This window comes from Kryptolebias marmoratus, linkage group LG16 (assembly GCF_001649575.2).
Source record: "Kryptolebias marmoratus isolate JLee-2015 linkage group LG16, ASM164957v2, whole genome shotgun sequence".
NCBI classification, from domain to species: domain Eukaryota; kingdom Metazoa; phylum Chordata; class Actinopteri; order Cyprinodontiformes; family Rivulidae; genus Kryptolebias; species Kryptolebias marmoratus.
Genome location: NC_051445.1, coordinates 23664797 through 23678881, shown reverse-complemented (window position 1 = coordinate 23678881; position 14085 = coordinate 23664797). Strand labels below are relative to the sequence as shown.

General features: G+C 40.6%; 1 protein-coding gene across 2 annotated transcripts; it reads left to right on the top strand.

Moving 5' to 3' along the window:
- The first annotated feature begins 3453 nt into the window (after nucleotides 1-3453).
- Nucleotides 3454-7977, top strand: zgc:172323 (uncharacterized protein LOC564165 homolog). Of its 2 annotated transcripts, none has more exons than XM_017413244.2 (11): nucleotides 3454-3787; nucleotides 3930-4089; nucleotides 4183-4332; nucleotides 4746-4865; nucleotides 4962-5057; nucleotides 5136-5270; nucleotides 5359-5469; nucleotides 5558-5668; nucleotides 5795-5919; nucleotides 6007-7290; nucleotides 7631-7977. In XM_017413244.2, the coding sequence occupies exons 1-11, from the start codon at nucleotides 3564-3566 to the stop codon at nucleotides 7722-7724; spliced, it is 2610 nt and encodes an 869-aa protein (XP_017268733.1). In that variant the 5' UTR covers nucleotides 3454-3563; the 3' UTR covers nucleotides 7725-7977. The 2 variants fall into 2 exon arrangements, with proteins under 2 accessions (XP_017268733.1, XP_017268736.1); XM_017413247.3 differs by having other exon boundaries at nucleotides 3457-3787; nucleotides 6007-6097.
- Nucleotides 7978-14085: the final 6108 nt, after the last annotated feature.

The following is a 14085-nucleotide window of genomic DNA, read 5'->3' as shown; positions in this document are numbered from 1 at the left end:
TATTTTTGTTTCTGATTTTGGACGATGTTGGTTTGACCTATTATAAATTAAAGCATTCCTTAAAAGAATGGATATCACCCGCCACATTGTTTTGGTCAAACCTTGAGTTTAGTGTTAAGTGTGATCACGTGATGTTGCAAGATCTCCTGTTATTTGTTAGTGCTCAAAGTATGTTTGGGGGAGGACTCTCAGCTACTAACACAAAATGTTTTAGCGCTATCTGTAAGTTGGACTGAGTTATAGCCATTTTTGTGTTGGCTGATGTCCATCAGCTGTGGCAGCCATCTTGGATTGGACTGACTCCAAAATTATTCACTTTTAGATGTACATCAAAACTTTACATTCTGAAAGTTTCATTAAAATCTGTCCAGTGGTTCCTAAAATATTTTTCTAACAAACAAACAAACAGGGTTGACTCCAACAGTCAATGCCAAAGTTTTAAGCAAAGATCCTGAGCAATAAGTAGAACTTAGAGTATGTGCTGTGAATAACTCTCAGCTACTACCACCACACCAAATTTTAGCACAATATCTGTAAAACCGACCAAGTTATAACCATTTATGTGTGATTTTTTAAGTCATTTAGCAGCCATCTTGAGTAGGGGTCACTCCAAAAGTTAATTAGTTGTAGAAGTACATCCACTACTTTCTGCAAGTTTCATTAAAATTTGTCCAGTGGTTCATGAGTTATTTTGCTGACAGACATACACGCAGGCATGGTCAAAAAGATTATTGCCTGCCTTTCAGCAGTGGGTGATAACATTAAGCCAACCCTTTGGATCATGTGAGAGCAGATGCTGTGTCAGATTGGTATAAAACTGAGCTTTTTGACAATGAAGGACAAGAATACTAAGGGGGTGAAGACTTTTGCAGCCCACTGTATAAAAAGGCAGACAGAGGCTGACATAAGGTGACATCTACAGGCCCTGAGATGATCTACTGTGTTGAGGAGGCTTATCTAATAGCAGCTGAAGCTCGGGATGAATTTGCCACCAACCCTCCAGGACTCATTAACAGCTTCCTTCCTGACCCATGATAATAAATGGTTTCCTGTTTGTTTACCTGAGTAAATTACTTTATACAACAAAATGATGACCATGACCGTGGGACTTCTTTAACTTTAGCTTTTACAGCTTGAGCCAAAAGTTCAAACAGAATCAGTGAACAATAATGCCACCCATGGTCGCTTTGGTCCAGATTCTTCCTGCTCGTGTTCATCCCAAAAACTTCGAGGCAGCTTGTTGATTCTGTCGCTCTGTGTCAGTGAAGGGAAACTGACCTCAATGTGACTTTGCAGATGCATGAGTAAATAATCTGGCTCGAACGTATCGATACTATTTCTGATCTTGTTACACAGCATTACTGTTACATTCACTCACTTTGCCAGCACACAATAATATGAAGAACAAATAAAATAGTGTTTTAATTTCATGAAATCTTGAGCATGGTTTTTTGTATAACTTTAAAAGAATATTTATTTTGAAATAACATCATTGGAAAAGCTGGAACTATTGAAAATTTTGCAAAATTACAATACCTTTTTTTAATTACTGAGATACCACAAATAAAGTTGGACTTTCCTTTGAAAAAACAAATGGTAATGTAAAACAGGTCATAGGTGTTTTAAATGTTATCTTTTTAAATATGAGTAAATATAGTTAATGCAATTTTTATGGTTCTAGCAACCACCTAAGATATGTTTATCACATCACAGTTGCACCATAGTGTTGTTCCAAAATTTAAATGTGCTAAAATTAGATCTCATAGTAACATGGTGTCAGCAAAGCATTGTTAGGCACTGCTTCACCCATGGTGCTGTTTACAATACTACGGATGGATGGGTTAATAAATAAATAAGTGTTTAATTAAAATAGTGATCCACTGTTGCCTTTTTAGTCAGAGAAAATTATTCCTGGTACATTTTTGTAAACTATTTATTTTCAACATATACAACAACTGAAACAACTGATAATATTTTTCTAAATTCAGTGAAGCACACACATAAATTCAATCTATTCTTAAAAATCTAAATAATGTTTTCATGTTTTATACTTCCAAACCATTCTACAAAAGTTGCCTAAAGTCAGTGTTATTTAATTATATTATTTATTTGATAATATTTAGGTATATTTAATTTCCCTGAAGGAGTCTTACCAAGGGATCAATAAATCTATCTATCTATCTATCTATCTATCTATCTATCTATCTATCTATCTATCTATCTATCTATCTATCTATCTATCTATCTATCTATCTATCTATCTATCTATCTATCTATCTATCTATCTATCTATCTATCTATCTATCTATCTATCTATCTATCTATCTATCTATCACATTGTATTTTTCTAGTGATGATAGTATTATTAGTTTTCCCAATTTGTTCATGTTGGTTTGTATGTATTTATTCTGATAAAATCTAAAAAAAAAAAAAAAATCAGACATTTTGGCAAATAGTTTTGAATTACAGAGCTGCTCAGAAGAGAGCTGATTGTTCACATGACTGAAAGACTCCCTCTCGTCCCAAAAGTCCCACGCTGCTGTGAGATGTGACGTCAACGAGAAGAAATGACTGCAGAACTAATTCATCAGGATGGGAAGGATAACTGGAAAAATATTTACTAATAAGATTGTATATTATGTGTACTAAAATTAGTACCAGTGGATATTTTTTCAGTTTTTTTTTTGTCTGGTTTGTTTGATCTGTTTTGTGCTTGCTAATATAAAAAAAATAGGTTTCGTCCAATAAGAAAAGATTAAATAGTTGGTATTTTATACGAAGTGCAGCCTCTCTCATCTCTGACCCAGTAACCTTGTAGATGAAGAATAATTTGAACAGCCTCATCATCGTTATTTGCTCTCCTATTACTGTGCCCTGTCATCCGTAAACTCCAGACAATAATCCCTTTTTATCATGTTCGTTTTTCTTCTAAAGTAGTTAATTGCAGTGTCTTTTTTTCTGCATAGTCAAGTTTTAATATGTTAGAAACCGACCGGACTAATAAGTACTAATTTATGTCAAATCTTGCCATGGCTCCTCTACAGCCGCACCCTTATCAGGTCATCCTCCAGCTTCTGCTCAGGGTTCAATTAGGTCCCTTATCCCATCAGAGCAGATCACATCAGAGCTGCATCTACTGGAAGCAGCAGCTGACCGTGTACCGCCTACCTCAGTGTTTGCTTGTCTTTCTCTTGTCCACTGCTGGATGCAGAGATAGTGTGTGCACAGGAAACCATGCCAGATGGAAAAATCCTATTACAAACAGCTTAATGCATGTCAGGTTTCTGAGGAAACATGATGCCATGAGCCAATTTCCCAGCCCTGCTCTGCTCCTCACAAGCTGCTGATAGATGCCTGAGCAGCCTGCTTTGTTGCTGAGCTTCGAGATTCCACAGGTGTTGGCTCATGGGCTGAGCGGTCTTGCACTGTGGAGTATAAAAGCTGAAACTGGGCTGGGCAGCAGGGAGTACAGAACGTACAGTGGTGAGGAAATATCACTCAGTGAACCACAGACAAATCCAGCCCGAGCTTTTTCCCTTTAGACGACCAAACAAACAGGTGCAATGAGTCGCAGTCCGGAGAGGATTTCATCTTATCGCCGTCACTTTGAGGACAGCAGCAGCTCAACCTACCAGGTCAGGGTGTCCAGTCCGTCCCCCACCAGGAGAGAGGCCCGTCATGCCTCCACCGGCTACTCCACCAGATCTGGGTCCAGCGGCATGTGTGTGGACTCAATGGGACGAAGGACCGCCTCTGCAGCTCGCAGGTCTCGCATGGCTGGAGTTGGGTAAGCTGCTGAGAACACAATTACTATTTCCTTGAGCAATCCACAGAAAAGGTTATTTTAAGACATTTTGGAGTATTTATTTACTTTTGATTCTCATTTCTTCTCATTTAATATTTAGTGTTAATGTGAATCACTTTTTCAGTGTGGGTGCAGGAGCCTTGGTATGTGTTGGTCCGAGTGGAGAGCGCCCCATAGATCTGGATGCAGCTGCAGCAGAGAACCAGGAGTTCCTCAACACCCGCACAAGCGAGAAGCAGGAGATGATTGTCCTCAATGACAGACTGGCTGTTTATATTGATAAGGTAAATCACTGTCAGAACGGTAAAATATGAATGCCACAAGCCAAGTTGTTATCTGTAAAAGCTTGTACGGAGGAAGTTTTTCTGTTGTTACAGGTTCGATCACTTGAGCAGAAGAACAAGTTGCTGGAGACAGAGATTGAGGCCTACCAAGGCCGGTTTGGGAAGCCAACAGGTCTTCGTTTGTTGTATGAGGAGCAGTTAAAGGAGCTGAAAAGAATTGCTGACCAGATGAAAGTTCAACGGGTGAGGCAAAATTTTACAAATTGCAATCCTCTTGTTTCTTTTTCATTTTTCTTTAACATTTAGGATACTCAAAAAGGCATGAAGTTTTGCACCTCACTAATCTCTAAGACTTACTCAAGCAATGATGCAAAACGTCAAGTTGGTGTTTTCAAGGTTTTTTTTTACCTGGTAACAGACCTATTTCTGGTGGGCAAATAGGGAGATGCCTCAGTAAGTTTAGGTGTTGCAGAGTACAGCTGTCATCAGCTATGCTTCATGCACAGATGAGATGGCTTGATTATGCATTTGTAGGCACACAAATACAGACAGTCATGCACACACAGATCAGTGCAAAAGGAGCTGATCTACATGCTTTTGCGCTCACCTTCAGATCTAACCAACAAATAAATTACTTCTGGTTACTTGGTTTTTAGGACATTTCTTTGGCTGCAAAGGAGGCTGCAGCTGGTCAGCTAGAGGCAATCAAAATCAAATACGAGGAAGCAGTGGAGATGCGAAAGAAGGCTGAGTTAGAGATTGAAGCCTTCCGTCCGGTGGGTACCATTTAGCTTCTAGGTTCTCAAAAACTAGGAGAACACAAATTTACAATCTGACAAAAAGACAGATCAATGATGCTGCGTGCTCTTCAGGATGTCGACCAAGCTACTTCCTCTCGCATCGGCTTGGAGAAAAAGCTGGAGCAGCTGGAGGTCGAGGTAGAATTTTTGAAACGGATCCATCAGCAGGTAGGACAATAGTTTTGTGCAGAAAAAATTCAGTTTTCCTATTGCTTGGACGGTTTCTGAATGTCACCTTATTTTTAGGAAATTGATGAGCTCCTGAAACAGATCTATTCAGCGCATGTCTCGGCTCAGAGTGTCTTCACTTTGCCTGACCTGGCTGGTGCTTTGAAACAAATCCAAACCCAGTACGATGACATTGCAGCCAAAAATCTTCAGGTGAGGCAAAGGCAAAAGATAAGAGTCAAATTTTCTGTGTTTGTTACAGTGACATCTATAATCATTTTTTAAATTTCCTTGTTGTTAGGAAATGGATTCATGGTACAAAAACAAGTTTGAAGATCTAACCAAAAAGTCGTCCAGACATGTCGATAGAGTTCGAAGCATTAGAGAAGAAATAGCAGGTGCCAAAAAAGACGTGAGTATTAAAGACTAAAATGTAAAAACAAATAAAAATGATAAAGTATTAACACTAAACGCCTTTAATGGTGTTAAAATACCACTAGATCCAAAGTAAAGAGCGTGACTTGGATTCCCTGAGGACCAGAAATGAAGCGCTTGAAGCTCAGATTCGAGAGAGAGAGGAAAAGTACAAGAAGGAACTGGAAGACCTGCAGGTAAATGTTGGCTGTCTCAGGGTGCACACCTGATCCCACCAAAGGCATCGCATCAAAACATACTCTCACTTTCATGAGTGCAGACAAGAGGCCACTGAACACCACATCTATTTCATGACCTAATAGGCTCGAATTGAGGCCCTGCAGCTTGAGCTGAAATCCACCAAGGAAAAGATTGCCCTGCACCTGCGCGAGTACCAAGACCTTCTGAATATTAAGATGGCTCTGGAGATAGAGATTACTACTTACAGGTACATAAAAAACAGCCAGAAGTTGAGTTAATAATCTCTGTTTGAACAAACTATAATAAAATACAAATATTTTGTCTCTCTTTGCAGAAAATTGATTGAGGGGGAAGACCTGCGGCTGTCTGGCATGATGCAATCCCTGTCCCTTACCAGCTGTAGCATGAGCGCCATTAGTGCTGGGGTGAGCCTCAGTGGAGGAAGCTTGGACGCTGTGGGTGGAATGGGTGGTGGACTGATGGGAGATAGTAGAGGGGTAGTTGGAGCCAGGGTTGGTGGTGTAGGAATGGGTGGGGACATAGTTAAAACGGGCACTGGATCCAGCCCTGGTACTGGAGGTGTACTTGATAGGATAGGTGCTGGAGGTACTGATAACAGGCAGAGTTCAGCTGTTAGCGCAGGCGTGACTGGTGGTCAAGAATTAGGAGCTGGGGGTGTAGGCACTGATATCACCACTGGTCCTGGTACTGGCATTGGAGGAGTTGGTGCTGGTGGTTTAGGTTTTGAAACCACTGGTCCTGCTGGCATTGGAGGAGTTGGCATTGGAGGAATGACTGGTGTCGGAGCTGGTGGTGTAGATTTTGGATCCACAGGTCCTGGTGCTGGTGTAGGAGGAGTAGGTGCTGGTGTTGGAGCTGGTGGTGTAGGTTTTGGATCCACTGGTCCTGGTGCTGGTGTAGGAGGAGTAGGTGCTGGTGTTGGAGCTGGTGGTGTAGGTTTTGGATCCACTGGTCCTGGTGCTGGTATAGGAGGAGTATGTGCTGGAGGAGTGACTGGTGTTGGGGCTGGTGGTGTAGGTTTTGGATCCACTGGTCCTGGTGCTGGTATAGGAGGAGTAGGTGCAGGTGGTGTGGGCACTGGTCCTGGAGTTTTAGGTGTTAGCCCTCAAGGTTTGGATTCTGGGGTTGGGGGGTTGGGTGCTGCCACTAAAAGTTTGGACACTGTGGTTGGTGGTGTAGGACTCAGGTCTGGACAGTTAGGTGAAAGCAGTGTGAGTGGAGTTGGACTGGGAGCAGGTGGCGACACCACAGGCCTTCCTGGTGGTGTAGGTGGTATGGGAAATGGATTTGGTAGAGGAAATGAGGGTGTAGGTGGAGGCCAGGGTGATGGGGTTGGTGGAGTATTAGGTAAAATCCAAGGACAGGGTCCTACAGTAATGGAGGGTGGAATCAGAGTCAGTGTGGGATCAGAGAGTGTGAGTGTAAATGATGTAGGTGTTGCTCAGTCAGTCTGTGGTGGAATGAGTCGGATTAGCAAAGGGAACAGTGATGTGAGCGGTGCCCAGATTGGATATGGATCGGATGGATATGACGGCATCACTGAGGCCTATGCAGAGCAGGCTGTGGAGCTGACGGAGAGAAGGACAGTGCTCATTAGGTAAAGGTACCACTGGGTATCTTTCCCAAGCTTTTAGTCGGGGCATATTTTGATTTCCCAAGTCAAACTTAGAAAAAGAAATAATCAAACCTGACCTTAATTAAGTGAAGTGAAGTGAAATTTATTTATATAGCACTTTTCAGCAGCAAGGCGATCCAAAGTGCTTAATTCAGAAGCACCAACTGAATCCATTATGACCTGATGCAACATCTGAGTTTGTTTAGTGGCTCGGGTCTTAAAGGGTTGAACTGTATTAACTATTCTGTGATAGCAGTAGAATTTAGACTATGATCACTTCTTCAGGTAAATAAGCTCTTTCATTTTTCTCCTCCCTCTACAGAACGGTGAAAACAGAGGATGATGTGGTGGAGATGGACCACCAAGAACAGACCTACACCATCTCCGGTGCTGCAGATGACTCTGATGTCGAATGAATAACAAATTTCCTGGTGACCCTCTCGCCTTTAAACCTCCACGCCCCTCTGAGCTTTGCACTGACCAATTCTCGTGTCTGGGCACTGACCTTTGCCCTTTGGCCTGGACAAGAAGACCATGAATGACCCTTTGCTACAGGCTGAATCCCTCAAATCATAGGGTTTAAAGATGACTAGAAGCACTCACAATGCTCTCAAAACCTTTGTGTGCCTTACACTCCCCCTTTTCTAACTGCCATAAATAAAGCTATCAGCATCCAATTACCTTGTCTTTCTTTTATTTGATGTCTTTCTGAGATATTTGTTTTAGAACTGAGACAGCAACTGAGCACTCTTTTTATGGGGATAAAAGTACAGTTTTGTTCAGCAGATAAAGATGTCGCTGTAGCCTAATGAAAAGTGAAACGAGGAAGTTGTGAACAGAGAGGTGAACAGAGAGACAGGGCCTGAGACACCTGAGGCTGGATGCGCTCACCCTGACACTTTCTGGAGGGCTGAGGAGTCAGTCAGTCAAAATTCTGTCTTGCAACAGAGTGACGGCTTACAGCCGCTTCCTGTCCTCATTCCATCCACATCCACACCTTCTTCTCCTGCAGCTGATCGGGAGAGATCGGATCTGGCCAGCGGATGCCAAACACACTTAGTGTCCTGCTCAGATGCAGTGAGTGGAGAAATGCAACAAACCATACCTAAAGAGCAGGACCACCATTGTTATTTGTGTTAAAGTTAATAGACGCATAGCTAAAATAAACAAAGTCTTGAAAAAGTGAAATCATATTCCACAGTTAAATGCAACAATGTGGGACTTGTAGATGTTTCAGCTTGGCTGAGGGTTTATTAGTTTAATGTGTTTTGCTCAACATGCATCATTTTAGTAGAACATTACAGATACAGTGACTTGCATTAATTCTCTTTAAAAACTATATTAGGGACCAAAAAAAAAGCAATGTTAGATGTTTAAAAAATGCAGTTGTTCTGTTGTAGTCTTCTAGCAAAAGGCTAATATAACCTATACAAGAAATGCATCTGCTGTAAAATAGCCAATAAAAATATGCATTTTAAAAACACACACATGCACACACAATTAATACAAAAATCGACAGGAGAAAAACAAAAATTCAGTCTCAGAAAGGTGGTTGTACAGTCCGGTTAACAAATAAATTTTTACATCTGAGAATTAAAAACTAAAAATAGTTCACAGTTTAATTGTCTTTTAATATCAGAATAATCCTAAACAAAAAGAAATATAGTCCAAATAATATTATTTTACCTTGCTGGTTTACTGTCTCCCTTGCTGGAGTTTCTTTACTGCTGCTTTAAAAATTATATATTCTCGACCTCTGGAACATGGCCTTTATTACTTAAAAAGAAAAAAAAATCAAGATCTATAATATTGTACTTTTATTTTTTATATACAACCATGTCACTTCACTGGTTTTGGACCTAAAATGTTTGTTGCCTATTTATATTATACAACAGGAAATAAGTGACAGAATCCAGCCTGCTGATCCATCTGAGCAGCCTTTACAGAAATGATCTCATGTGACAAAAACTGACTGGTTTTAAAGGGTCTAGACACATAACATTTTAGATGAAATTCAGTGTTTTAAAAAAACTTTATTCTGTGACACTTCATTGGTAACTCTGCAGCCTCTAGAGGAGTTTTTTGTTGTTACATGTATAATAACATCATCTGCATACATTTGGCATTGAATATCTTTTTGCCTTTCAGGTAAATAATGTACAAAAAAGCAAAGATTCTAATATGAAACCTTGTAGGACTCCCATTTAAAAAAATTAAAAGGTTGATTTCATCTAACTGGCTATAACATGCTGTTTTTTATTCTTTAAATAAAAACTCAAGCAGATAAAATATATTTGGTGAAATTTGTGGCTACCTTCTTTAAAAAACATTTATCATGGATGGAACAGAAGAATGAAAAGTGATTACAAAAACAGAATAAAATAAACTACAAATTATAATGACCAGCGACACTGTTGGATGCCTCCATTTTCAGCTTGTATGTAAAACAGCATCACTTTAATGTAAATAATTTGCAAGATTATCAGGAGACTTCACAGAAATCAATATTTCTCTCGGACATCATTTCCACAAGCCGATCCCAGCCGAACTCTGAGGAGACAATTAGTTTGAGGCCAGGACATGTCAGCCGCAGACATAATGAGGAGCCTCAGCACATGCAGGCAGGCCCTCAGATCGGCCAGTTATTAATGTGCAGCCAACCTGAAGGAGGCCTGAATCTCGCTGTCTGCTCCCACTTTATGGAGCCTAATGCCAGTTTCATGGAAATGATTGAATATTGAGTTATGTACATCATTAACAAGGCTGGGGGGTGTGCCTGAACCAGGAGCTCTCCATGGTGCTTTTAAAGACATGATTTGGAAAATTGGAAATGTCAGTACTTTAATAAACTGTATGGGTCATATAGTATTTTGTTTAACATTTAGATTTTTTTGACTATTTAAAAACATGGAGAAAAACAATTTATATAGGTACTGTATTTGTTGTAATATTGCCCACAGGATTTTCCAAATTAAAACCCTCGCAATCCTTGAAGGAATGCATATCCTTCATGTTGATGTTTTAAACTAAGATGTTCAGTTATAGCTGTTTTAGACAAACCTTGAAAGTAACGTTTTAAGGCAGTAATGCATATCTAATGCAATCGGTTTGAGCTCGGAGTATATGTTGTGTCTAACTCTCAGCTACCACCACACCAAAGTTTACCTAAAGATCTGTAAAATAGCCCGAGTTATAGTCATTTTTGTGTTTTCTAAGGTCAGTTGGCTGTGGCGGCCGTCTTGAATCGGATTGACTCCCAAAGTAAATCAGTTGCAGATGTGCATCCACTGATTACTTCATTCAAGTTTCATTCAAATCCGTCCAATGGTTCATGAGATATGTTGCTAACAGACAGACAAGATTGCCCGCCTATGGCCTTTCGCCTTTGGGTGGCGGGCGATAAAAATCTGTCCACATCCAGCACGGGTGGAGAGTCAAAGCTGCATGTCTTGAAGCTTGCTCTTTGCCATCATAGTTGTGTCAGCTTGCAGAAACAAACCGCACTGCCTGCTGGGTCAGTAACCTTCATCCTGTGAGAAAGTGCCGTTTTGCTGCGAGTCGGACGAAATAGCCTCCATGAGGGGCAAAAGTTGAGACTTTTCTTTGAAAGCCGCCCTTTTGCGTCACTTTGTGCGCATGCTTTGGGGTGGCTAAATCCCAATTAGGGTCGGCTGACACGCTGCTCCTTTCACGCGGAGCCATGCCTGCATACATTTGCCTAGGAATGAACTCCTCGCATAGATCTCCTGCTAAATGCGCCGGACAGCAGGGAGAATCGGCCTGACTGACACTCGCTTTCTGAGCCGCTCGAGTGAGAAAAGGTATGAATTTATAAGGTACACCGAAACATATCAATTCACGCAACTCCGCGCGCCTTTATCCGCGTCCCGTCATGCGCGAGGAGGCCAGTTTAAGTGCACAAGAAGAGAGGGGCGGGGGGAGAGAAAACTTTGTTGAGACTCTGAAAGCGGTGCAGCCCACTTTGGGGAGGGGTTGGGGTGGGAGGGGAGAGAAGAAAGAAAGGAGGAAAGAAAGAGGGCATTTTGAATGAAATCACGCATGAACAGCGTTGAATCAGGTGCCGTTTATTCGGCCACTCTCTAATGCGATTTTGAATATTAGTCTGGCTTAAAATCCCAATCATGTCATCTGGTGGGAGTCCCATACAAGCATCATTACTATTCAAACGAGTCGCTAATGTCCCACCCGCACCCAGGCAGCTGGTCTGCTCAGGGCGCAGCTTGCGTCTTTCCCGCAGGTTTCCCGCAGAAAATAATAATAATAATAAAAACACTGCCGAACACCTCGAATATGGAGGGTCAGGGTTTACAAAAAATAATTATCTAAATCAGAACTGAAGAAAATAGCATCTTATGTGACTGAGCTGGAATTTGATGAAGAAGCTGGACCTGGGTTGTTAAAGCTACTACAAGCAGAATAGTAGCTAAAAGAAGCAGAACAGTAGCTAAAAGTTAAAAAGAGCAAAACTGTATCCAAGAGATAAAAGTAGCACAATGCTTGCTAAAATCAGCAAAAAATGTAGCTAAAAGGTAAAATAACAAAAATCTACCAAAGAGCTAGACGCAGCAATAGGTTAGGTAGTGGTTAGGTTGCTGTCTAAAAGCAACGAAAGGCTAGCTGAAAGCTAAAAGTAGCAAAAGTGCAACTAAATGCTAAAAGTAGCAAAATGGACAGTTTGCAGTTAAAAGTATCAAAAGACAAGCTAAAATGTAAAATAAATGAAGCAGGCTAGCTAAAAGTAGCAAAAAGCTAAGTAAGCTTAGCAAAACTGCTGTCCAAATGTTAAAAGTAGTAAAATGGTAACTAAAACCTAAAAGTAGCAAACAGGCTGGCTAAAATGACCAAAACAATAGCTGAAAGCTAATAGTAACAAAAGGCTAACAAAGAGTATCAAAGGGCTAGCTAAATGTAGCCAAATGGTACCTAAAAGCAAAAGCAGCTTTTAGCTTAAAACAAAAACTGGAATAAGAGGCAGATTTTAAGACACCCATGTTTCTAAAGGAATTAAAGAGATCTCAGTGTATTTCTGAGGGGAAAATATTTGTAAATAAAGTTAAAGTGTAGTATGAAGTATAAGTATTAAAATGTATGGAACAGAAATCATAGCAGCCATCTCCTGAATGAGCTGAAAGTTTTTGATATAAAATAACACAAAGTATGCAGAAGAAGTTAGACTGCAAAATAAATTTACGGAAGAATAAAAACAGGAAAACCAAAGTGTGATGCTGAATCAGCGTTTATGCTAAAAGATAAATAGACCTGCTTTTGTTCTGTCTTTTTTTTTTCTTCTTCTTCTGAGAGCAGAGTGACCTGAAGGGAATAATAATATCACTGTTTCAGGGACAAAACAAGCTGTAAGGTTTGGGTTTTCTGTTGCTTTTAATGTCGACTGGCTTGAAGGCAAATAAATAAATTCAGACAAAAACAAAAAGTAATTTCTACAACGTGGGAATGTGTGAGAAGCAGGCCACACTGCAAACTGAAACAATGATCCTCCTGAATAGACCCCAAAGAAGGTTTTTTTTTATGGCTCGACATAAAAAATGTGTTTTCTTCTGAGCTCGGAGAGGTCTCAAATGGTCGGCCTTTTGAAACCAAACCAAGAGAGGTGGTGGTGGTGGTGGTGAGCCTTTGGACCCCCCCGTGAAGTGAAAGCCCAGTCAGAAGCAGTGAATGGAGATCCCTGGTGGGGCATTGCTCTCTGGATTTACCACGTTGCTCTGCAGACAGGTTGTTCCTCTATATTCATGGCTCATTAATGACCAACCAGTTAAATCAGTGACTGTTAAAATCCCCCCCTCCCTCTCAGAGGAGCTGCCCATAAAAACGCTCCTGCTCCGGGACTCCACTCCTCTCAGGTCGTTTGTTTAACTTCATTAAAGGGAGCTCATTTATGAGACGCGCACTTCCCAATGTTGTCCCAGAAAAAAGACTCAAGCGTGTAAATAACAAGTCTTTTAAGTTTTCTGTTTCAATTCTCAAAGGAAAACTATAAAAATGATTCTCCTGAACTATTTCAAATGGTGCAGTTTGAAAGAGTTTCCTTTTCCTGATGTTGATATGTGATTCTAAAATGCAGGTATGCACTCAGTGTAAACAAAACAGTGAATCTTTGAAAGTGGAAGCTTGAGTCATGTGATCAACCTACCTTAGGCTGGTCCTTGTTTCTTTAGGTAAACAAATATGGTGGAATTGGATAAGTATTGAATCTGAGAGAAGATGTTTAGGTGGAAATATAAGAGTGAATCTGGTGCTAAAGGCAGAATAAAAGAGAAAAGGCGAGTAGGACAACTGTCAGAAATAAAGACTGGGACCCAAGCAGGGTGGTGGAGCCCCATAAAGACAGAGCTCTGCATTCAGACACACAAAACGTCTTCTAGACTGGTACGTTTACTCAACCAACCTGAGTGGAAATACACCAGTACATCAAGACTGTCTCCATCCAAAACCAGGTCTTCCATGACATCACACTTGTTGACCTTTAAACAAACGCATGTGGTAGTTGGCAACTACTCTCAATTTTTAGTTTATAGACACATTAACCATCTATATGAGAGAAATATTGTGTGAATGCAGTTTATTATTTTAAGATTTAAAAAAAAATTATGAACGGTCCTCATGACTTTCCAATGAGTACCTTCAAGTTTTTTAAAGAGTCCATCCATCCATCCATCCATCCATCCATCCATCCATCCATCCATCCATCCATCCATCCATCCATCCATCCATCCATCCATCCATCCATCCATCCATCCC

Excerpts from the sequence above, each read along its gene's own strand:
- zgc:172323 (XM_017413244.2), top strand. The coding sequence starts at position 3,564 with ATGAGTCGCAGTCCGGAGAGGATTTCATCTTATCGCCGTCACTTTGAG. Across the intron at positions 5,271-5,358 it reads TTGCAGCCAAAAATCTTCAG|GAAATGGATTCATGGTACAA; the intron begins GTGAGGCAAAGG and ends CCTTGTTGTTAG. Across the intron at positions 5,470-5,557 it reads TAGCAGGTGCCAAAAAAGAC|ATCCAAAGTAAAGAGCGTGA; the intron begins GTGAGTATTAAA and ends AAATACCACTAG.